General features: G+C 38.2%; 2 protein-coding genes across 3 annotated transcripts; both read right to left on the bottom strand.

Annotated features, from left to right (window-relative positions):
• Positions 1-181: 181 nt before the first annotated feature.
• On the bottom strand, positions 182-1,880 carry LOC103722242 (chromosome alignment-maintaining phosphoprotein 1-like). Of its 2 annotated transcripts, XM_039115430.1 has the most exons (3): positions 936-1,880; positions 727-833; positions 182-491 (listed from the first exon to the last, which is right to left on the bottom strand). In XM_039115430.1, the coding sequence occupies exons 1-2, from the start codon at positions 1,776-1,778 to the stop codon at positions 831-833; spliced, it is 846 nt and encodes a 281-aa protein (XP_038971358.1). In that variant the 5' UTR covers positions 1,779-1,880; the 3' UTR covers positions 182-491; positions 727-830. The 2 variants fall into 2 exon arrangements, with proteins under 2 accessions (XP_038971358.1, XP_017702391.2); XM_017846902.3 differs by having other exon boundaries at positions 727-1,878.
• Positions 1,881-10,895: 9,015 nt separating this feature from the next.
• On the bottom strand, positions 10,896-21,454 carry LOC103722224 (dihydroorotate dehydrogenase (quinone), mitochondrial). The gene is made up of 11 exons (XM_008812701.4): positions 20,923-21,454; positions 20,428-20,510; positions 17,936-18,259; positions 17,508-17,763; positions 15,640-15,720; positions 15,405-15,512; positions 15,299-15,328; positions 13,710-13,847; positions 13,462-13,499; positions 13,276-13,375; positions 10,896-11,498 (listed from the first exon to the last, which is right to left on the bottom strand). Exons 1-11 carry the CDS (start codon positions 21,070-21,072, stop codon positions 11,424-11,426), a joined length of 1,383 nt encoding a protein of 460 aa, XP_008810923.1. The 5' UTR covers positions 21,073-21,454; the 3' UTR covers positions 10,896-11,423.
• Positions 21,455-23,021: the final 1,567 nt, after the last annotated feature.

The raw sequence follows: 23,021 nt of genomic DNA, 5'->3' as shown, positions 1-23,021 counted from the left end.
GAATACATCATTTTTCGTTTTTCATTAAATTTATAGCTCCAATAATCATATATCTTAATACCATTTCGTTTTTTTTATCACCGGTCAGAATTTTAGATAGTGAAAACCTCTGATCCGAACTACAAGCGAAATTACTTATACAGGACGAAGGAACACAGTATAAATTTTTCATACCTTAAAATAAAGAGTAATGAGACCTTTATATTAAGCAGCGACGACAACATTGCACTCAGTAATAAGAGAAATTTATATCACACACATATATAACCACACACCATGCCATGAGCCCTATGAACAACAACAACTGTAAACTGGTATTAGCAGTAAAGCAAAGTATAGCTAACAGTAATCTAACAATACCAAGTTGAAGACCAAAAAGGTGAAGACAAGCCGAGCAGCAATCGCTTCCCACCCTTCTATCATCATTCATCAAAGCAGTCGCTTCCATCCTACGTCACTCATCCATTTTTCCCCAAGAAAAAAAAAAAAGCCTGCAACGCCCAAAGGAAAAAGAAAGTTGAGATTTATGTACGAAGGAGGTGGTGGATTCAAAATTTGAACTCAAGGCCCAAATATACGAAAAAAATTCAGAAGCTGAAAAGAGAGGAGAGCGTATAATGACCGGAACGCCCCCGTTCGGAGGACGGACAAAATAACTAATTTTGGAAACCGACCGTACGGATAATAAGAAAAATATTTATCCACTGGAAGAAGAAGAACAATTACCTGAAATTCGGGTTTCTTCTTCTCTCCGTCTAACGACGAGAAAGAAAAAAAATTGAAACGAAGAGAGGAAGAATGATCCATCCGTCTTGCCCATTTGATCTCCTTCACTAATGTTCATTAAAGGACTAATTAATTAAGAGATACTAAAGAAGGAAGGCACAGGGTAATGACGCGGGAGATGGGATTAATTAGTGTAAAGCGCGGTTAACCATCTCGAGCTGCCGCTGGTCCGACTCGTGCCTCTGGAGACGGATCTCATCTTTCTTCTTCTTTATGAAGTCCTCGAACCGCCGGTTCATCTCATCGGGATCCGCCGCCGCCGGCGGAGCTGCCCTAATCACCTCCGGCAGCCTTATACCCCTTCCGGCCGCCGCCTCCGACCGGGAGGACCTCGACCTCTCCATGATCGCGTTCCACGTAGCGTCCATCGAGTCAGTATCCTCTATTTCCAGCACCGGCGCCGGCGCCTCCTCCTCCATCGGCTCGACGATCTCAGGCGCTGGTGCGATACTTTTCTTGATGTCGAGGCGTGACGAAGCGGTGGACTGCTCGTCAGACTCCGTCGTGAGGCACGACGCGTCCGACGGCGGTGAGGGATCGGCGGGTTCCTTCGCCAGAGCCGGCGTCGCCGCCTCGGATTCCAGCGGGTCGGGAGAGATTTCGCGCCAGATCTCCGGCGAGGGCTTGCGGATATGAGGCATAACAGGAGGAGCAGCCCCGAGATCTTTGGGTTTGAGGGGTCGGGGAGCGTCCATCGAAATGTCGTCGGCGGGCCACGGGTGGGGGTGGTGGTGGTGTTTGTGGTCGGAGAGCTTCCAGATGACGATGATGATGAGATGGACGGTGATGAAGAGGTAGGGGGGGACGAGCCAGGTGCGGAGGGCGGTCCAGGCACGGGGGACGGCGGAGGCGAGGAGAGCGGCCGCATAGGGAACGGCGATCCTGGCGAAGGCGGCAATGGACAAGATTCCGGCGAGGAGGAGGGCGAGCTTGGCGGCCCAGATCGCGGTCTGGAAGCCGGACTTCGGTGGGTTCCGTCGGAGGACGGCCATGACCGGAAGAAGGGAAGCGGAAGAGCAGAGAGAGAGAGAGAAGAAAGGCAGAGAGAGACTAAAGAGAAGACGCCATTGTCTTTCAGAATAAGGGAAGGCTTTGGGTATTTATCGTGGAGGTTTCGGATCCCGTCCCCAACTTTTCTTTTTTTTTTTAAAACAAAGAGGGGGAGAAGAGATGGTGAATAACTGCCGTTGGATGGAGGCCGACAAGGAAAGGATTTTAATTTCGTTGTTAATAATTTAGACGGAGATTAATTAATGGTCTTTGGTCATTATTGCTGTGTTTTATTATTATTGTTATTATTTTTGTTGCTGCTTAGTTTAGAGGATTCATTAGGTGCAATTTTGAGTTAAAACTCGTTAGATAAATGGTGTCTAAAAATTACTATATTTTTATTTTTATAAAAGTATTATAAAAAATAATCTGAATAAAATCTAAAGATTGAAAAAAAAAATCTAGATCGAGACATGTGATATACACTGCCTTAAGAACGTGATTCGTCCCTACGTGCGGGTTTGTGGCGATTTCGTCTCCAAGGTACAACAATCTGGCTTAGCCTAATCCTCCTCTAATGAGCATGATCATTGGAGAGGCTTGATCTGATGGACTCATTCAGTTATTCGGCAAATAAAAAAATATAGAAAATAAAAAATTAAAAAATAAAAGAATTCTGAAAGAAATTTTTGGGAGAGAGAATACTAATGAAAGAGAAATTGTGGTGTTTCCGAAGATGCAATGTTTCAAACAAAACCATAACCAATGTTCTTTTCAAGAGAGTTGTAATTTTTTTGGAAAAAAAAGCGTTTGAAGAGGATAAGAGTTTTAATATTTTAAAAATATTTAAAATTTTAGGAATAAAGTTGATATATTTATTTTTTTTATTTTTTTTTAAAGTTAAAACTCTTAACAAAACTGATATGAAGAATTTAATGCAAAAGAATTGCCCAAATTCCACGTTTCACTGCTAATTTTACCGGCATGAATATAAGCATGAGTGTGATTTCTTGTAACGGGTAATAGTACGAGAAATACTGCAAGAATGCGATCCTTGATAAGTAACACTTATCAAGGAGAATTGACAAGATATGGACAAGGTCAATACATGATAGGTCAAGGAACGAGGTGTATCTTTTGGGTCCCAAATCGACTATGTTCACACTTTGCAGTAGATGGAAGACAAGGGCGGCCTAAGTCAACAAGACTTGGGTGCACATTTTGGGTTACTTATCAAGGAGAATTGACACGATATGGGCAAGGTCAATACATGATAGGTCAAGGAACGAGGTGTATCTTTTGGGTCCCAAATTGACTACGTTCACACTTAGCAGTAGATAGAAGACAAGGGCGGCCTAGTCAACAAGACTTGGGTGCACATTTTGGGGTCGCTGACGTATTTATGAGGACAAGAGCGCCTGTGATGCTTTAGCATCAGTAATGCTAACCCATGATTTATTTAATAAAATACAGTTCAATTTTATTAGGATTGCAAATGGGTTGGATCGGACCGGGTCGGATTCTGAATAACCTCGATCTGATCCAGTTGCTTGTTCGGGTTCTAATTTTGGACCCAGACCCAATCCGGTTGAATATCAAGTCGGGCCGGGTTGGGTCTGTGCCTGCAAATTTTGATCCGACGGATTATTCGGATCGGGCCCGGATTTGGATATATGTATTTTTATATTTAAAGTTCCACTATATAATAGTAAATACATCAAGCAATTATTATTTTAATTCTTTTTGAAAAAGAAAATAGACATTTTACTAGATAAGTTATATTCACATGTTCAAATTTAATATTCTCTAAATTTTAACAAATCGTTCCTAAGAACATCTAAAAAAAAATTGATACAAAAAAATGAGTCGGATCGGATCGGGTCGAGATTGAGTGGACTCGACTCGATCCGAAAAATAGAACGGGTCCAAATTTAAGACTCGACCCGGCCCCGCGGGTCCTAAAATTTAGGTCGGGTTGGGTCACGGGTCGACCCGATCTATTTGCAGCCCTAATTTTCTATGCCAGACTCTGGATACATTTATTAAGTCCTTTCAAAGACATATCTAAATACCTTCTATCATTCTTAACAGAAATTTCTCGAGCTTCCACACTCTTTAAGTGCCATCATGACTCCAAGCACAAGGCTTTCTACAAATACCTTCCTTTATAGTTTAAAGTAACCAATAACTTAAGACTCTTGCTTAACATGAGTCCACCATTTAGAAAATGGAAATAGCCAACAAACCAATGCTTTTATCTCAAATATGCTGGAAGAACCCACGGCACAAACACAAACTTGATGAGATGGAGTTCCCTAGCCTTTATTCCTTGACCAACCATGTGTTTGTGGCCATGATTTATGAAAGCAGAGATGGCATGAAGGGATGCGAAGCCTCATACTATTATTGTATGCTCCGGGCACTAGAAAATAAAAGTGGGAGGAGCCTCCGGGCTCTTTATGGCGGCCGGTGGCTCTTTTCCCCTCTTTCCCAAAAGAAAAGAGGCCTCGGTAGGGTCGCACTTCTCCATGCCATTTTGTGCTGCTCTGCCTTGGGTTCGAAGGTTGGTATATGAATTATGAACAAGAAGGCAATGGAAGGCATGGAGGCTTTCAATCAATGGCACGCTTGGCACCTCTAGCCTCCCAAAATTGTGGCCCCAATGCTATCTCATAGTGGCCATATTGTCACAACTCAGGATCTTATCCAAAATTCTTATGTGAGAATCCGTACGGCATGTGTTTAGTCCCACATCGATTATTCGCTGGATAGATCTTGAGTACTTATATACAATCAAGAAATTCAAATAATACCTTCTGACTAGCTATTTTGAATGAGGTCTTGAGCTGTGACATATACTGTGCTGCTTTCTCTAGTTCTCTTGAATTAGCATCACCTAGACAAGCAAGGGGAGCGTGCTCATGGTTTTATTTTCGTTTTTGTAAGAACTATGATAGGAGAAATTCTCCTATAATACAAATCAAGGTGAAGGCAAGACCCGACGCCTTTCATGATAACCCTCCAAAGACTTTGCCAATCGTGCTGGTTGGCGCTTTCATATGCTCACAAATTATAAGTGCAATGATTAGGCATCTTGGCTAATCTTCACTACTAATGCATTGATTCTAGCAACCACTTTAATTCATAGAGAAAGTATGGTGCTAAAGCAATCAAAAGTAGTATGGCGTATTGTAAAACAAAAATTTCTAATCTTGGCATTAGAGCCATTCATCTCTCCGTTCACATACACGGTATTAAAAAAATATAATTAAGAAATAATGATGCTGTAAGCTTTTTTATATATAATTAAATAGAATATCACTCATCATCAAGTAACAATAATCTCTACAATCTATTCAAGCAATTAATAAGCAAAATAATCAAGCAATCCATACATAAGCGGCAACATAATTTTTTTAACATAAAATATACTTCGATGTGAAGAAAAAAAATTACAGAACTTAGTCCAGTTAAAAACTTCATAATTTAGAATAATGTGATTACAATAGATCCTCTCTAGCGCAACTAGAGGCTGTATAAACATCAACAAGATTTAATCTTAGTTTCCAAAATAAAAGTATTCTTCACCAATAAGATGAATTTTAACAATAAACAACAAAATAAAAAATAGATCTCACCAAGTGTTGATGCTTGAAATAATCAATAGAGAAAGCTTTTTAAAGATCCGAACCATTCAAGCTGTAGCTCTTAATGCCGAAAACAACATATTGAAATTTCGGCCAAATCTGCATAAAATCAAACATTCGATCATCAGATAAAATAGTACCTTTTCTTTCCCTTCCTCTTCTCTATTTTTTTTTAAAACATTTTTCACATTACCACTAAACTCCCCAGTTTCCACAATATCCTTTTCTTTAAATTTCAAATGAGATGGGCCCTACATGAAGAGGGACCATACCAACAAATCTCTTCCTTCCGACTTATACGAGGTTCACCAAGTTCTCTTTTTCTCTGCAAGCAATAATTTTTTTCATAAATAAAATTTTAATCATCATATTTGGCCCATTATTATTACTATGAATTTTTTTAAAGATACAATAATTTTATCTACAAAGCATCTCGAATTCAATAATATCTTAGATCATATGTTTGCATTTGATAAGGTACGGTCAATGTCAATACATGATAGGTCAAGGAATGTGGCGAATATTCTGGGTCCCAAATCGACTCTATGTTCACACTCCGCGGTAGATTGGAGGCAAGGACAGCCAAAGTCAACAAGACTTGGCTCACATTTTGGGGTCGCTGACCTATTTAGGAGGACAAGAGCGTCTGCGGTGCTTCAGTATCAGTAATGCCATCTTGGCTATCTTCACTACCTGTGCATCGATTTTAGTAACCACTTTAATTAATAAAGTAGGGTGCTAAAGCATTCAAAAGTATTTTCACCAAAAAAAAAAAAAAAAAGCATTCAAAAGTATTCTTGCGTATTGTGAAACAAAAATTTCTAATCTTGGCATTACAGGCATTCATCTCTCCCTTCAGGTACACGGCGTGCATTTGCATTTGCTCTTAAGAGCCTTTAAATCATTTTAATGATTTTAATATTTTCATTAAAGGTTTTTTAGTGTGGAGTTTGGTGACATGGTAAACCTAGACAAATATTGCCACGATGGCTTTTATGTGATATTGCACATATAGGTGTGTGTTTCTTGAATATTCATGTTTTTTATTTGAATTATTACCTTGTCTATTTTTAACCACGTCTATTTGAGCTCTTATCACTTAGATTTTATCGCATGCTTGCACTATTTTTTTTATATCTAAAAGACTATGGTGCGGACACGAGTGATAGATCAACCGTCACTCGGATTTAGTTTGATTTTATTTTGGAAGTGATTTTATGTTATTTGGGTTTATTAGAGTATTTTGTTATTTGACAGCTTTTAGGACTTATTTTTAGTATTTCGTTATTTTGAGAGTCTTTAGTGAGACTAATTTTTTTTTAGGAATTTTTATATTTTCTAGGTCGATAAATATGATGGACCATAGGATTATACTATGATGAATAGGAAATTGATTCTCTTTCTTTTTGCCCTGGTGTGAAGCCAAGAGCAAGAGCTAGGTGTGAAGCCTAGTTTCCTTCTTCCCATTCATCTCTCTTTTTCCTATCCTCTCCTTTCTCTTCTCTCATTCTCTTTTTGTTCCTCTTTTCCCTACTGTCCGGCATTAGACTACCATTTTTATATATTTTTAATTTCAGCCCCTGTTACGAAAACGAGGTTATGGCCCGTTATAGGCTTTTTTTTTTTTTTTAAATCAATAACTCATTTTTGCTAACATACGGGCCGATGTATTGAAATATATCACAATTTTACAGTTGAAGGTACTTTTGAGGACATAACAAGCATTTCCAATTCTAATGAAGGTCCTTGAGAGGGCGTTCCCACGAAGGAGTTATTATTATTATGATGATTATTATTGAAAGGGAAACGAGTGGAGTTGGAAAGCATTCAGAAGCCACTTAGGAGCATGGTGGTTAGATAACTAATCTCATGAACCGCTCAAATAAAAGAGGCTGCTATAGCCATGAATGCAATGAAAAAGCCAGAGACTTCAATTACAATTTTAGTACCAATCATACACTCTATGTTGCTTTCAACCCCCTTAAAATCCAATCCTTTCGGTGTAAAAAATTGTGTATCAAATACAAATGGTTTAAAAAAAAAGGGACTTCCAATGATGACTGACCCGGGATAATATAAATCTCCCCTCCCATCCCAACCGCACCACCGGCGAGCACTACCGCATTGGAATGCTAATTAGTTTCGCCGCTTGTGGTTAGGCTTATGGACACCCATGGGAGGGTTTCGTTAATCTCGCCATGCAGGCCCCCTCGAATGCTGCCAACTTCAGTTATTCATGTCGTCAAGGTTATTCACAAAACGGAGGGCTTGTCACTTTTCGAGCTATCCGTATTTTTCGGAAAGCTGATAGTGCTGCCGACTGAGTTACCTTTTATGCCGTGCATCACTCGGAAGAATTTTTTTTGAGAATGCTCTGCGGCTGCTCCCTCCTTCTCTTCGTCGTCTCTTTTTGTCGGGTTGTAATGGGTGCACCCATGCTCGAATGGTGTGTGTCGGTGCCCAAAAAAAAAAAAAAAAAAAAAAAAAAGCCATAAGATTTGTTTAAAAGTGCTGGTATGGGAATCTTTCTGGTACGATCAATACTATATAGGCAACTAAATTGATACGAGAGAGAGCATTTTGTCTTCTTGAACGGCATAAGATGTCATGAAATAGACTCGAGAACAACTGTTAGGATTTAGTTAACTAAAATACAAGACGGCAGGGGTTCTTTAACTTCATGTCAAGTATGGACGAATGGCATAAGAGAGTGAGATAGGGACGGGGAAGAGAAAAAGGTGTTTATCGGGGAGAACAATCGCTGAAGAATCTATATTAAGCCTAAGGCTGTCGTCCCAGCCAGCAACAAAAACTATGCAGAGACTACCAACAATATTATATTGCAGAATCCACCAACTCAAATCTTAAGAAACTTGAAACCTCGCTCCTTGATCCTGACCTCATTTAATCTTGCCAAGGCACAGCTAGTGAACAATAATGAACAATGGCATACACCAACAAAGACAACCATCAAGACCTTATAGAAAGGCATAGGCATTACATAACTCTGATGTGACATGCCTGCACAAATTTTTGGGTGGAGACATGCATGATGTTAACACTATAATATGAAGAATGTCGTACAATATATTCAAATAGCTGGTGACAACAAACGGCATGAAAGAATATTGTATCAGAGCTTATTATAGGTATGTCTATCACCGACTCCGGTGGCCATCATTTCAAGTTTGAGATTCTTCGTCTATATATAATATGCACAAAAGAAACACTCCGTGACTGAAAGAACCAAGCAAGGATATTACCTTGTTAAGTTCTTCGTTTTAAGAACTCAGTCCCTAGTTTACGTTAGGATGAACCACATTCAGTTGCCTATCATCTCCAGTTCTACTACGAAACCACTTCCCAAAGAGTTGAATACCGTACTGCATTGAGCCTTCTACCTCTTAACAACAACAATTATAGTGAGAAATGGGAACTACACACACCTGTAAGTCGTTCGGACACTTGGACATGCATGCAGGCATATAAAGATAAATGCATGCATAAGTCAACCACCTCGATCTGGTAAGGCTATCCGCACAGATAAGTATATTTCAAAGTTACCATAACGATATATGGCTCCAGACATTAAACTTTCAAGGAATACCTGCATACAATCTTTGCTCCAAGACCAATTGGTGCGGACACCACTACCGGAGGATGGTCCAGCCATTTTCGTTGTGGCTGGATTGATTTGATTTCATGTTATTTTATTTTATGATTAAGTTTGTTTGTATATTGTCATTTTAGGATTTTAATGAAATTATTTTATTTGTGGGGTCTTTGTTAATTTGTGACCCTATAACTATAGGTCTATGCTCTTGATTAGGGTTAATGTATGATTGAATAAAAAACTCATCTTTCTCATATTCTTCTTCCTCCTCCTCTCTTCTCTTTCCTTCCCTTCTTCTTCTTTTCCGCTCTTTCCCGCAGCCGTCCTGCATCGCCAGCCTTGTGTGGGTACCAAGAATAATTAATCGATATCTATGTGTATGGTACGTAGGGCTAGATAGAAATTCTTTCATCAAATATAGGAGAAACAATATGGGCCGAGTTGTATGACCGTTGAACATCTTAACTTGGAAAGTTTGGTTGCCTGAACTGTAACTTGACTATGAATTTAGGCGAGATTTGGATAGCATATAATCAAGAAGGACATCTGCAAGATGAAGGAGAAGAGGTGCCCGAAGCTGATACATTGCTCTAATTTTTATCAAAGATTTCAGAACTTCAAATGGCTTCTTAATACTCTGGGTGCAATCTGAACGTTCATACAGGAAAATATTGTAGAAATCCCGATAAATAGACTGAAAGTCTAAATGGCATTTCGAAAAACGATAGCGGCTAGAACGATAGGGTGTTTGATATCAAATGAAGAAGAGCTTTCAAAAGCTCTCCTAATCTAGTACTTCCTTTGCCTGCATTGATGGTTTCTTGGCAAATGTTACATGTAACCATGCCTGATATAATGAAACAGTTTTTTGTTTCTAATATCAATATAATATCAATATTTGGCAGGGCATAAGCTAATTTGTTCTGAGAGCGTCTTATGATTCATTCACCCTATGAGGTCAGGTAGAGAATGTAAAAAAAATTGTTGGGTCTCTGAAGAGTTAAAATACAACTCAAGAAATGAGTGCATACTTCTTACAACTGCATAAAAGTTCTCAGCAGGATGCACATAACAGCTGCATGGCATGCTGCCTGCTATTCTGTGATAAGAGATACTGAAAAGGTTATATGACCTACTGCGTCAGACGTGAAGACTGAAGGTTTTAGGGGTATACCCAATGACATATTTTGACCAATTTCTCACATAGAAATATATAATAGTTCATGCGAAAAAAAAATATAGGATTCAGAACTTCTATAGAAATACAGGCATTATTATGGTTAGTATCTCTTGTCAAAATTCTTACATGCGATAATCAACTAAAAATGGTATATGGATTTCAAAATTGCTCATTCTATTTGAGCGTTATCAAGACAAATGACCCATTATCTGATGCATCAGAAGTTCATCAGTTATGATCTGGTGCCAATTCTTCAGAATGATTTACAGGTTCCTGCTCTGAAGTGGATGATTCAATTCTTATAGTGCTAAATATTTCTTAAATCCTTTCAAAAACCAGCATTGGCAAGTTCTTGTTTTAAGATGATCGCACGTTTAAACCTCTTGAAAGTAGATCAAAGAGGACGGTATTACTTCAGTCTTTGGTCAACTTTATGCTGATTAAACCCCACTTTTCTGGATCAACAGGGTTAGTTGAGCATAAAAGAACTGATTATATAGTATGGTAGAAATTTCTTCATTTCTCAATGCAATTTCAGTAAAAATCTCTCTCCAAGTTGAACAATAGATAGCACATTAGCGATAGATTAAACATAAAAATTTGGCCTTGTTATTACTTAAGCACTGAAATGATGTATCACACCAACAAGTGAACATCACAGTCAAGGGAGCACCAAGGATAAATAAAATCGTAGGATCTGAAAAGCTTACAACACAGCTTACAAAAAGATCAGGGGTAAAATAATGTCCATCCTTTTCCACCAACCAACAACAAAATAAGAAAGAGGAAGGAAGCCAACAGGATTTTTTTTTTTTATTTTGAGAAATTGAAAAAGTCCGTCTCCCAAAACCATTTGTGCTTATATATTTTTGAGTAATAAAAGAATCCTAAAATTTCCAAATCACTTGCAGGTTTCTAGAACACCTTAGGAAGCCACCTGTATCAACCGAAACTTCATAGCCAATATGGAGATGAGAGGGCAGACAGAGGCAGCAAAACTTACATATAATTTAAAATCCCATGATGAAATCGCTCAATGTTAAGAGAAAACTAGCCGCATCTTGAATTCTCATATGGGGTAAATTGGGGTGTTTTCACAGATGAGCTGAGCTAACTTGCTCAAGGAAATCAATAGATTGAAAAGCAACTTGCCATTGGCACGGCGCATTTTAGAGACATCCAGTGCCTCCTGGGAATTATGGATGTTTCATCTGCAATCTGCACCTACTGCTTCCTGGACAGATTTAAAACCATCCCTCTCTAAGCACTCTGCTAGCTCAGCCTGAAAAAAAGGAAAAAATATCACCATCTTGTTTTGTAATAGCTTCTTAAATATCATAAAAATTAACACAACAGCATATCCTGAATCAAGATTGAACACCTGATATATCCAGACTTCACAGTTTGATATATTTTAACATGAAGAGAAAACAATAGCTCAGGTTCAATGAAAGTCCAGTCTAGACCAGTAAGATATAGCAGAACGGTGCAAGAAGCAACAGCATTGAACTGAAGCAAAAATCTTGAAATAAATACATAAATTCAATTTTTAGACCTTCCTTCCATGCTAGCATATAAAAAGTACTGCTAGCAGGACTTTAATCTACTAGTGCCATCACTAATCAAACTCAAAAATAGAATAGAATAGAATAAAATAAAATTCAGACTCAACTTTGCAGGGTAGTAACCCGCACAGGCTTGAAAAGTAGTCAACTTGATGAATCAAAGATCCACTAAAACTACTCACCAGCGTGGTCAGCTCTTGTATAGTGACATGTATTATGCTTTATATTTTTTGATATGAGACCATTTAGGACCAAGTTGACTTGTGTTGTATGACACCACACTGTATCAGGCCATCAAGATTATCATGAGCCTACTATTTCAAGTTCACATAATAACTTAAGTTAGAGTTTATCGGAGTCTGGCATGGGATTATTTTAGCTACTAATATTTTAATTAAATTCCTAACCTCAAAAAAAGAAAAGAAAAAGAAAAATACATACAGGTTACCTTTAAAAGTTTGAGCAATTCCATTTCCTTAGAAATTTAAAACTCAAAAGTCATTCTCCTGTTCTGGACATTGCTACTGGTTTGCTTCAAAGTGGTGTAACATATAATTAGGAGGGATTCTACTTGAGTATAGCTTTTTGTCACATCATAACAAAGTTTTTAACAGTAAAATTAACCCACGGTATTTTGCCTACAGAAGTGTTTTACACATCAATATTTATCAAATATTTCGGATGTTGAAACCATAATCTAGTTGAGCTCTGACGTTATTATTGAAAATACAACAAATTCAAAGGCCTATAATCTGCAATATATATAATTTTTATACTCAATTAGCATCACATTTGTGGACATAATTAACAGAAGGTCATCCTTTCTAAAATGAAACAAGTTGGCGTTATAAGCATCTTAGACTGCACTCCTCAAATTGACGCAAACAGGTAAGACACCCACATAATTAACAAAGTGGGCAAAGCACTTGCTAGAGTTGAACATCTACCAATCATAGTTCACAGAAGCAAATTTTTAAGAGCTATCACATCCAACAATTTCGACTTTCAAAAAGTTAGGAGGTGCTACCCAGGTTTAGAGCATTATAAACATTCTGACCACTATCAATCTACCAGAAAATAAGACTTTAAATTGTCCAAATACAACATATACAAATCAAATTTACAAGGAAAAGAACTAGAGCAAATATTGATGGTTAATTAACACTTGATCTTCCCAGGAGAAAGGCTGAAGTAGAGAATAAGAGGATACATAATAGTAAGACTATGCAGCAGATGCAGAGAAATGGAGTAAGAAAGCAATGATATACAAAAGGAAGCACATTAGAGAGGATTTTTTGTTAAACATTGGAAACAGCTTATCTACATTAGCTTAAAAGTATAAAATATTTAAGAAACAGAACAATCTATTCCGAGTGATCATGATATGATCGCTACTATGGTTAAGAAAAGATCAGCTGAGCTTTTACAGCCTTTTTGCATACATTAAAAGCATTACTTCAAAATGTTACAAAATAAAATTGTTCCGATGGATACCTTTATCTGGGGAATGAGCGCTGGTCCACCATAGGCAAAGGCTGTGTAAAGCTGAACAAGTGTTGCTCCAGCTCGAATCTTTTTATATGCATCTTCACCCCTGTATTTGGTAACATTTAATATAGTAATAAATATCTGTTTAACAAGCATCCAGCAACATCAGTACTAACTATCATGTTCTAATACCTGCTAACGCCACCACAGCCTATAAGGGGAATTTTTCCCTGCAAATGTAAGTATTCCAAAGTCAAATTACAACAACAAATTAGTGTGAACAAAAAAATGAAGAATGACCAGGGGTGGGAAACATCATTCTAGAGAACAAGGAAAAAATCCTGAATATGAAATGATGTTGTTTGAAGTAAAGAAAAGAAAAGGGAGTGCAGTACCAAAGATTTATATGCAGTTCGGTAAAATGGGATGAAGATTAATACCCGAGTAAGAATATACATCTCCTTGAGAATGTTGGTGGACAGATCAAAGAGAGGCTTCCCACTTAAACCACCAGATTCTCCTGCTAATGGGTGTCTACTTACAGGATCTGGTCTTGAAACAGTTGTATTTGATATGATCTGAGGAAGCATTGTTTATAATGATGCATAATAAATTCAAATGCAGCCATCACGGTTATCCGGAATAGCAAAACATAGGATCAGCTAGTTTTAGGACAAGCAAAGGATTGGCATAATGTACATGTACAATAATTTTAATATCTAATACATGTATGAAATTTATTGCTTTGCATAACTATGGCAACGTACAGAATTTCCAAAGCTGTATAAAATGACATGGGAATAACACAATACATGAGGTCAGTACCCAGATACATGGTTAAGATGACCAGAAATGCATGGGTTCCATTATACATGTTGGCTAAGGCTCAAATCTAGGGGGGATACCTTCATAAATCAAATCATATTCCTTGAACTATGCAAGAGCAATGAATAGCAAAAGTTGCATTTAGAGCTTAGATGCATGACTAGCAACTTTTCGCCTTTTATTTAAGCAAAGTTCCTTGCATTCTCAAAATAAATTGAAAAATTCAACAACTAAGAAAAGAGTGCTTCCTTGAAATGCATTATCTTACTTTTAAAAACCTTCCACTAATACGAGATTTGGGTTGTAATGCAACCTGCTGCATCTTGCCAGTATCATACCATTCCAATGAGAGAATGGCACCTGGGACACTGGTTCTCTAATTGGCCAGGATGGCCTAACCATCCAGGTTGGCACCGGCTGGGATGGACTGACATGGTTGCATCCTGACCAAGTAATGCAGAACCGTCTTGAACCGCCCTGTTCAGGGCGTATCGAGCCGTGCCGGCGGCAGACCAGAAGGGTTCCGGCATTCAAAATGGTAAACCGGCAAGTGTGGGGAGAGAGAGAAGAAAAGAGAGGAAAAGATGATGGTTCCAGACCCCTATTTCGTTTCTGATTTCACTTAAAATTTTCAAAATAAAAAAGGAGTCTCGATAGACCCCAATTTTGAACAAAATAGGGGTTTGGAGGACAAAGCCCCTGCTTCAGCCCTTCAGAGCCCCTTCGGAGGCCTCCGGCAGCCCTCCCTCCCTCTCCCTCTCCCTCTCCCTTCCTCCTCTCTCTTTTCCTCGCCCTCTCTATTGTGTCGGTATGGGCCCGACACAGAACTGCGCGGGGGCACACCGAACCGTGCTGCCAGCCGATTGGAACGGACTCCGATACCGGCACGACAATCCTTGATCCAGACACTTTAGATGGCCTAGTGCTCCAGGTCAATTTTTATTATTTTGTCTCTCCATTCTTGCTGTTCACGGTTGTTTCAGTTTGTCCTGATACCATACCAACCTGAGACTAAACCATGATGGATAACAATATCGGGACTTCAATCCTTGAGTAAAGCACTGCAATTATCCTTCCCCACCCAAAACAACAACCAAACCAAATAATAAAATGCCTGCACAAATGCAGCTAAAAGGATTTATTGAGAAGTATTAACTCGAAGTAGCAAAGCAAAGGCACAAAGATAAATAGTGAGGAAACCTACCAACCCATCCAAGTGGAGAGCAAGAGCAACCTAGAAAAGCATAAAAGAAGATTATGAGAACATAGGAAAGTATAAGAGGGGGAAAAAGAATAATCTGAGTATATACCGCCGCAATATCATCAAGGTCCTGTTTAGACAAGTCAGGTGCAATTTTCACTAGCAATGGTGGTGGACCCTCCTCTGCCCATTGCATCTCATCACGAGCAGCTTGCACCTATATGTCAATCGCAAAAGAATCAATTACACGGCATCTAAAGTACACTAAATTATCAAGTCGAAAGAAAATAGTAACAGGGAGGACCAGAGGAGAACAGCCATTTAAAAAACTCCAAGTTCCAAACCTTTTTAACAAGATCTTTCAGTTGTTTTCTCCCCTGAAGTTTGCGAAGCCCGGGAGTGTTTGGTGAAGAGATATTTATGACCTGAAACATGATATGATTTGAAATACAATAAAATCCATCATTAATATTCATAGCATAATTCAAAAAACTACTTTGAAAATTAGAAAACATAGTCCATAATCAGTCAGATGTCATAAGCAGATTACTTAAAACAATATGGAATATTTAACTGGTAACTTATAAGAGATAGAAATCAAAATAACTGAAAATTTTCACTCAAGGACAGCTTATAATAAGGTTTGTCTTGTTCAATGACTGCCTTGTTGCCTTCCCCTATAAATATGAGGTTAGCTTTATATCATATGAATCAAATAAAAATGGTCATTGCAATCATGCTTTTACCTAAGAGAACCAAACAAATGCAGTAAATAACATTTCATCATTTATAGCTAACACCAATATTATGATATAATGTTAGGTCAAATCAAGAGCACAGTTTGTTGATGAGCTTACTTGACTCCCACCCTGGCACCAACTCAAACTTTAGATGGCCATGAATTAATGCTCCAGTCATACTCTACCATTGAGTGAGATGACAAGGCTCATTCAACTAGTGGAATATAAGAGTGCAGAACGTGATCACATATTCCTCCTTTTTTCTAATCAAGAAACTATTAGATATGAAAGCAGCACTGGAATGGTGCCAGCAAAGATGAAATAACACAGGAAATTCTAATGCCATATTTCTACAACTATGAATTTCGGGTACGAACTTGCACTGGTTTGAAAGCAGTATTTGATTTTTTTCCCCCTTTACTGCCATGGTAAATAATAAACTATATATTACTTCACCAGATCTGTTTAAGAACATGAATGAGCACTTTTAACTGAAATTGAAGTATTTGTGTTTTATGGAAGGTGTGCAGTACCACAGGGGGCTACAAATATAAAGTGCAGGTAGCAGAAATAAAGGGAGCAGAGTCCAACCTCCAACAGGCTAGAACCCCTCATGACATGACAACAGCTCCAAGAAACAAAAGAGAAAGGAAGGCAACTTATACTGTGAATATGTCTTACAAATCTAGAATGACAGACATCTGGGCTGCCCTCAACAATCCGAGCCACATGAATAAACAGCGAGCAGCCAAAATTCCTTGTGACCAAGCTTTGCGATCTTCGACCGTACCAACCGGTATGGCATGTACCATACCATACCTACTGAGATTAGGTACGCCTCCTGTTTTAAGTGTCGCTACCAAGGTATGTACCATACCGATACTCACTATTGGGTGTACCAGTTGGGCACCGGTACGAGGTCTAGTACCAAGATTGCTACCCTTACATCCAATGCAGTTAGAAAGCTGGCCAGCCAATAAAAAATAAAAAAGAACATAGTATTCTGGCATGTCTCACTACAATATTCCTTACTTCAAAAACACATCCATATATGCATAGCCAAAAGCCTTGGGATCTGTTTGGCTGAAAGTAGCTGAGTTTTCATGTAGCCAAGGTTTTCATTTTGCTACAATTACAATAGAAGTGCAGTTACAATCTGATGTTTGGTTGCACATGTAACAAGTCACTGGAACTCTAAGTATGTTATTTAGGAGACAGTAACTGCCCCATAGAAGCACATATATCATGCAATTCAAGCATTCATATTGCAGCCTTATTTGCTGCAACTCATCTTATGGTCATTTTGGCCATAAAGATGACTTTACCAGCACTTATAACCAACCAAAGGAACTCACTGGAACCAGTGGTGATGAATTTCTGGCATCTCATGCATGAGACGAAATGGCATATAACTACAGATCAAAAGATCATTAACCTTGCATCATGATATTAGAAGCAGATTGATGAGATACCAAGTAGTCAGCATACTGAGATAAAGTATGGACTCCTTGAACATAGTCAGCAGCTGCATCTTCACTTGTCTTGTTTTTGCCAAGATTAACGCCCAAAATGCCAGGACCTGCCTTTCCTCCCTGCTTTACTTCACCACCTGATGAAGGTAACGAGCTCGAAGTTTCTTCCATCTTCCTCTTACCATGCTGGGCACCAAGACGCTTTGCAACCACCACAATACCTTCGCTATTGAACCCACATCGATTAATTATAGCACTGCCAACAATGTTAAGCACCTCAATGATTAATGGAATATAAAAATGAATTCAAAGATCAAATACCAACAAATACTAGATATGCACACTTCAATATCATAAAACTATCTAATGCAATCAGTTTAATGGTAAATTAATATTTTAAGAAACTCAGTCACAACATACATGCTTACCCCTCCTGGCGCAATCTGAAGATACGAGGCTTAGGATTTCCCTCCTGGGGAATAGGAGTAACAGAGCCAACTTCGACAGAGCCAAAGCCTAGTCCTAGTAAGCCTTCAACTGCCTCAGCGTTTTTATCAAAACCAGCAGCAAGACCTATGGGATTTGTAAATTTTCTCCCCCAAACCTCCAACCCCAGTATTGCTGGGTCAGGTCTCTTTTCCCTAGGAACAAGGCCATGAGAAGCAGCGGAAACTGCCAAGCGATGAGCAACCTCTGGATCTAGCAATGCAAAGAATGGGTTCAAAAATTTTGTAGCCTTGAACAACCACCCGCTGCAAGATTAGGAGTAAAGAATCATAAATCAGATAAACAGAGAATTACCTAATATATACATAGATACTTAAGATATGAACAATATCTGCAGCAAAAGAAGCTTAACAATACAGGCATACAGAAAGTAAATATAGGATCTATCATGTACAAATAACTTTTCAATGCCTCACCTGCAGGAAAGTAGTGCATGAAGGTTTCTTAAGAGCATGCAATATCCAAAGAACGCCAAAAAAGACATAAGCATCTATATTTTGCAAAAGAATCCTGGATCTGGAAGATTCCAGAATAATCTAGGTTCTATTTGATAGCACTTCCTACACATGGAAACTAAGCAAGCAAGGCTTATATGTTGGAGGACTGCAAGCACAGTGACAAGATTTCATATCACCCTTTTCTCCGCTAGAACAATGATAAGACTAAGTGCTTGCATGTGGAATGCTATGCAAACAACCTATGTGGCCCATCTGCAGCTTCGATTTTGCTGGATATAGTAACTGCATATAGGAAATGCAGTTAGGGAACGCATCTGCATATGCAGCTACATACACCACTTTTAAAAGACCATGAAGGAAAATATCTGAGGTAACATAAATGGAAATCATGATAAAGGATAGGAAAAGACTTGTAGTTTGGACGTTCTGGCAAAGGTTTTCAAAATACTTATCATGTTACAGGTGAGCCCTCTAAAACAGAATATGTTTTAGTTGTAAGGTAGAGCACTAACAGTCGATATATGACTTAATGCATGATCCTTTTGTTTGGCATTCCATAATAAAAGAAAACCAGCTTAGTTGAGCTGGACACTGAATAGTTTTAGAGTTTCACAGAAACTAACTTATAAGGCCAACTTTTCCTGTATAATATGTGTGACTTAATATTTTGTTGTTTCTTCATTTGTTCAGCGTCAAGAAGCATTCTCTTTCAATTCAAAATAGATTTTGGAGTTCTTAAAAGATTTGCAAAGAGATTTAGATGGAAAGCCATTTTTTTTTTATTTAGGCTTCACTATCCTAGAGTTGAAACCGTACTGACGTTTCTATTAACATAAGTTCAAAAAGTACAATGATACAGTACACTCTGAAGTCTGAACATAAGTTCAAAAGAGGATATTTATGTGAAACCACCAAAACAATATATTCACAGAATTGTACCTTAAAATGTTGTCATCCTCCTACTTATTCTATTTATCGACTTTCTTCCTTCCTTATTTAATTGATGTTATTTTGTTGTTTTCATAATACTCAAGCAAAACTGATGCAATTAGAGCCAGAGCACCAAAACTAAAACTCACCTAGCTCAGTTGGTACACAAAACTGAAATCATAACCAAGATTTTGACCCTTGATGGTTTGGCTATATTATAGAGTTCATTAGTCACTAACACAGTATCGACTTGGTTCCTCCATCACACACACACACACACACGTCTATATTCATATACATGTGTAGTGATTCAACCATATGCTGTATAAAGAGAGAGCCACTGACTTAAATCAATCGTTATCAAATATTTAACAACAAACAGTTAAGTACAGGACTTAGGCAGTTAATTAGACTTTCTCTATCTCTTACACACACAGAGAGAAATATAAGTGGCATATGAGAGAGTTCTATATATGCTGTGAGTGAGTTTGTTTTTTTCAAATGTCTATTTAGCTTTCAACAAAAAAAAAGAAGAAGAAATTAGATGACAGTTCATGTCAAAAATCTGTGAGATGAACCTTATATGAACACTTGGAACGGGGAAGACAAAAAAAAAGGGGGAAAGACTCTGGACATACCTAAACGTGCAAGAGGTTAAATCCAACACCAAAACAAATAAGTGTGGATGAACAACCAAATCTAAAGGTAGGAACTTCGTCACAAACATAGAGAAACCCACAATTCTATAAGTTCCAATCCTATTGTTCACAAGCCTCACTAGCAGATAAGCTTTGAAAGATGTCAATGAAGGTTTTAAGATAGAGCTGTTGATATTCTTAATCATAATATAATACACATCATTGAGAAGCTTGTTCAGTGCTGACTAACATGTCCCAATTGACGTTTTGAGTAAATAAATACCCATAATAGTTTTCAAGCATTATATAATGCATACTGCCAAGCTAAATGAAGCAGGAAGCTACCAACAGAGCATCATGAATACATTCTGAGATCTTAATATGTACCAAAAAGTTGCTTCATCTGCCGTACTCACGTAAGCTCCTCCAGCTATTGCTAGCCCTATCATGGTTCCAGTTAATAACCTTCCCTACACAAAAGAAATATTAGAATAGCTTTCTCTTATTAATAGGACTACACAACAACCCTAAAAAAAGGAGCCGCACACTTTTCCAAATCTTTAAAAAAAAATCAATTTGCTAATTGAGTCGTGATACAGCAACGTCTGAAATGTATCAGCTAACGCAAATGTGAATCCAAGAATCGGAAAAAGGAAAAACCAAAAAAAAGCATTTGCTTCCAGTGAGCAAGCATTGTTTCCACTACAAAAGCATTTGAATCCAAGGATCAAAGAAGAGAACCTAGCTTTGACTATGACCAGGAATCAGACACCTTTTTTTTATAGCAAACATTAATCAAGAAACCCCATTACTTCCGATACAAAAAGCGGAGTTCAATCTAATGAAAGAAATAAAACGCTGATCAGAAAAAGAGGCTCATACCTTCTTGGACGATGGCGGGATCTTCGGGACGCCTCCGATGCCGGCAGCGGTGCTCGCCAGCCTCGGCGCGAAGCCTCCGCCAACCGGCCCAGACTTCAGCATCTTGAACAGGCCATCCCGGATGGAGCTCCTCCAAACCCTAGTCGCCATCGGCCGGCAACCCTAGCGCGTCCGTCCAATAAAGAATATCTCCTCTTGCCTGCTTCGCGTCTTCCAATAGACGGGAGAAGGTAGATCAAAAAAGACGATACCTCTTTTGCTCCGTTCCTTTTTAGCTCTCAAAAAGGGAGGCGGCTTCGCCGGAGGGGGCGGCGGGTTAAAAGGAGCCTTTCTATTCTATGTGATTTATTTCGAAGGGGGAGCGAGGCCTCGGGTTTCGAATCGCCGTGGCGAGCTCGCGTAGGGGAAACTTGTCCCTGGGGAGCAAGAGAACGATGGGAGCCGGTGCCTGGAATCACCGATTTCAGAGCCAATGAGGGCTTGCCTTCGAATCCGGGCTCTCTGATAGAAACTCGTAACTAAACTTGCTCGACTCTTTGTGCTAAGATTCGGTGTCTTTTAGTTTTGGGGTGGGAACTTAAACTATATCTAAACTAAACTATATCTATTTTAATATCCTTTAAAAATTAATTTGACCGTAATTTATTGTTCACGGCGGAACTTAAACTATATCTAAATTTCACATGTCTTACTGATACCATAAAATAATAGTGGCCATGAGCATTGTAACGAGTGCATATAAGATTATGTTCAAGATTATGAGATAGTCACGTAGCGTATATCGATATTAAATTATATTAACTATGTATGCGGTCACGATAAAGGACACCATGGGTAAGGAGATAGGATAAAATACAGCACCTCAAATGCCAAAGGGCAACATCAAAATTGTGGAGCAAATTTAATAGCTATGAGTTAATATATTGATAAATCAGGTAATATCTAGAATTTGAGTATGCACATAATATCTGAAATTTGAGTGTGTACTTAATTTCTGGATTTGAATATGTATTTATTATTACAGGCTTTGTGAGGGACTTGTTTGTAATGATTAATTGGGAGAGAGATCATATCTAAATTTCTAATGTACTGTAACATTTGAACTAGCTCCGGTCTCCCTCAAACAGGAACTACCACAAACTGAAATCAGGACCCATGAAAAAAGAGTTCAGGGCCTTTTGCGTATTATATATGTCAAATAGATGTTTACAAAAAAAAAAAAAAGCTTTCCCACATGTTTGAACTAGTCTAAGGTTTCCCACTTGCAGAAACTAAGTTCAAGTTTAGCATGAATACTTTTATATAAATATAAATTTCTTCTAAGGTTTTATTAACTGTCCTTTGCAAGCTGCAAGACTAGTTCAAATTTCATAAGGTGATTTTTTGTTTTAAACCCAGCACGTAGCTTGTCAGGGTTAGTTCAAAGTTCAAACTTCGGAAATTTTATGTAATATACATCTCTAATGGGATTTTATAAATAATAATTCTTTCATCCTATTTGAACTAATCCCAGCAGCTCCAAATTGCTAGAAGTTCTCAATATCTCATCCAAGACCTTTTTTTGTAGAACTGCATTTTTTTGTTTCTAACCCACTCGATTCCAAACTCTCAAACCCCGTTCTAAATAGAGGAGGACAAGAAGAGTTCATAGAGACTTCCTCTCATCCCGAAGAGAGCGAAGCCTCAAGAACTCTAGCCCTCCATGTCCGCTCCAACGCAGCTTCCTTTCTGGATCTCTTTTAGAGAGGCATTTTCTCTCTCTGAAGTGTGAGAGATTTGAGTTTGGGTTCTGAAGCAGTTAATCTTTATACTATAATCTTAGAAGTTAGAACAATCATTTTAGATATTTTATAAAATGTATTATTTTATTTCAGCTAACTACATTTTATACTGGCTGCTTAGAACAATCATTCCTTCGAATCATTTACGTTCTTTTGTCCTTTATTTTTGTGTTTTACCATGGACATTACATTTTGCAATCGAAGATAATAAATGGCTATAGTGAATTCGTGTGGTATTCAGTTTTCATCCATTACTTCGGCACTTCCAAATCGCAAAGCCATGACTGTAGGGATTATATTATGCATCTTGGTTTGAGA

This window comes from Phoenix dactylifera, chromosome 18, assembly GCF_009389715.1.
Source record: "Phoenix dactylifera cultivar Barhee BC4 chromosome 18, palm_55x_up_171113_PBpolish2nd_filt_p, whole genome shotgun sequence".
Lineage (NCBI taxonomy): Eukaryota > Viridiplantae > Streptophyta > Magnoliopsida > Arecales > Arecaceae > Phoenix > Phoenix dactylifera.
This window is presented reverse-complemented; position numbering and strand designations above follow the sequence as displayed.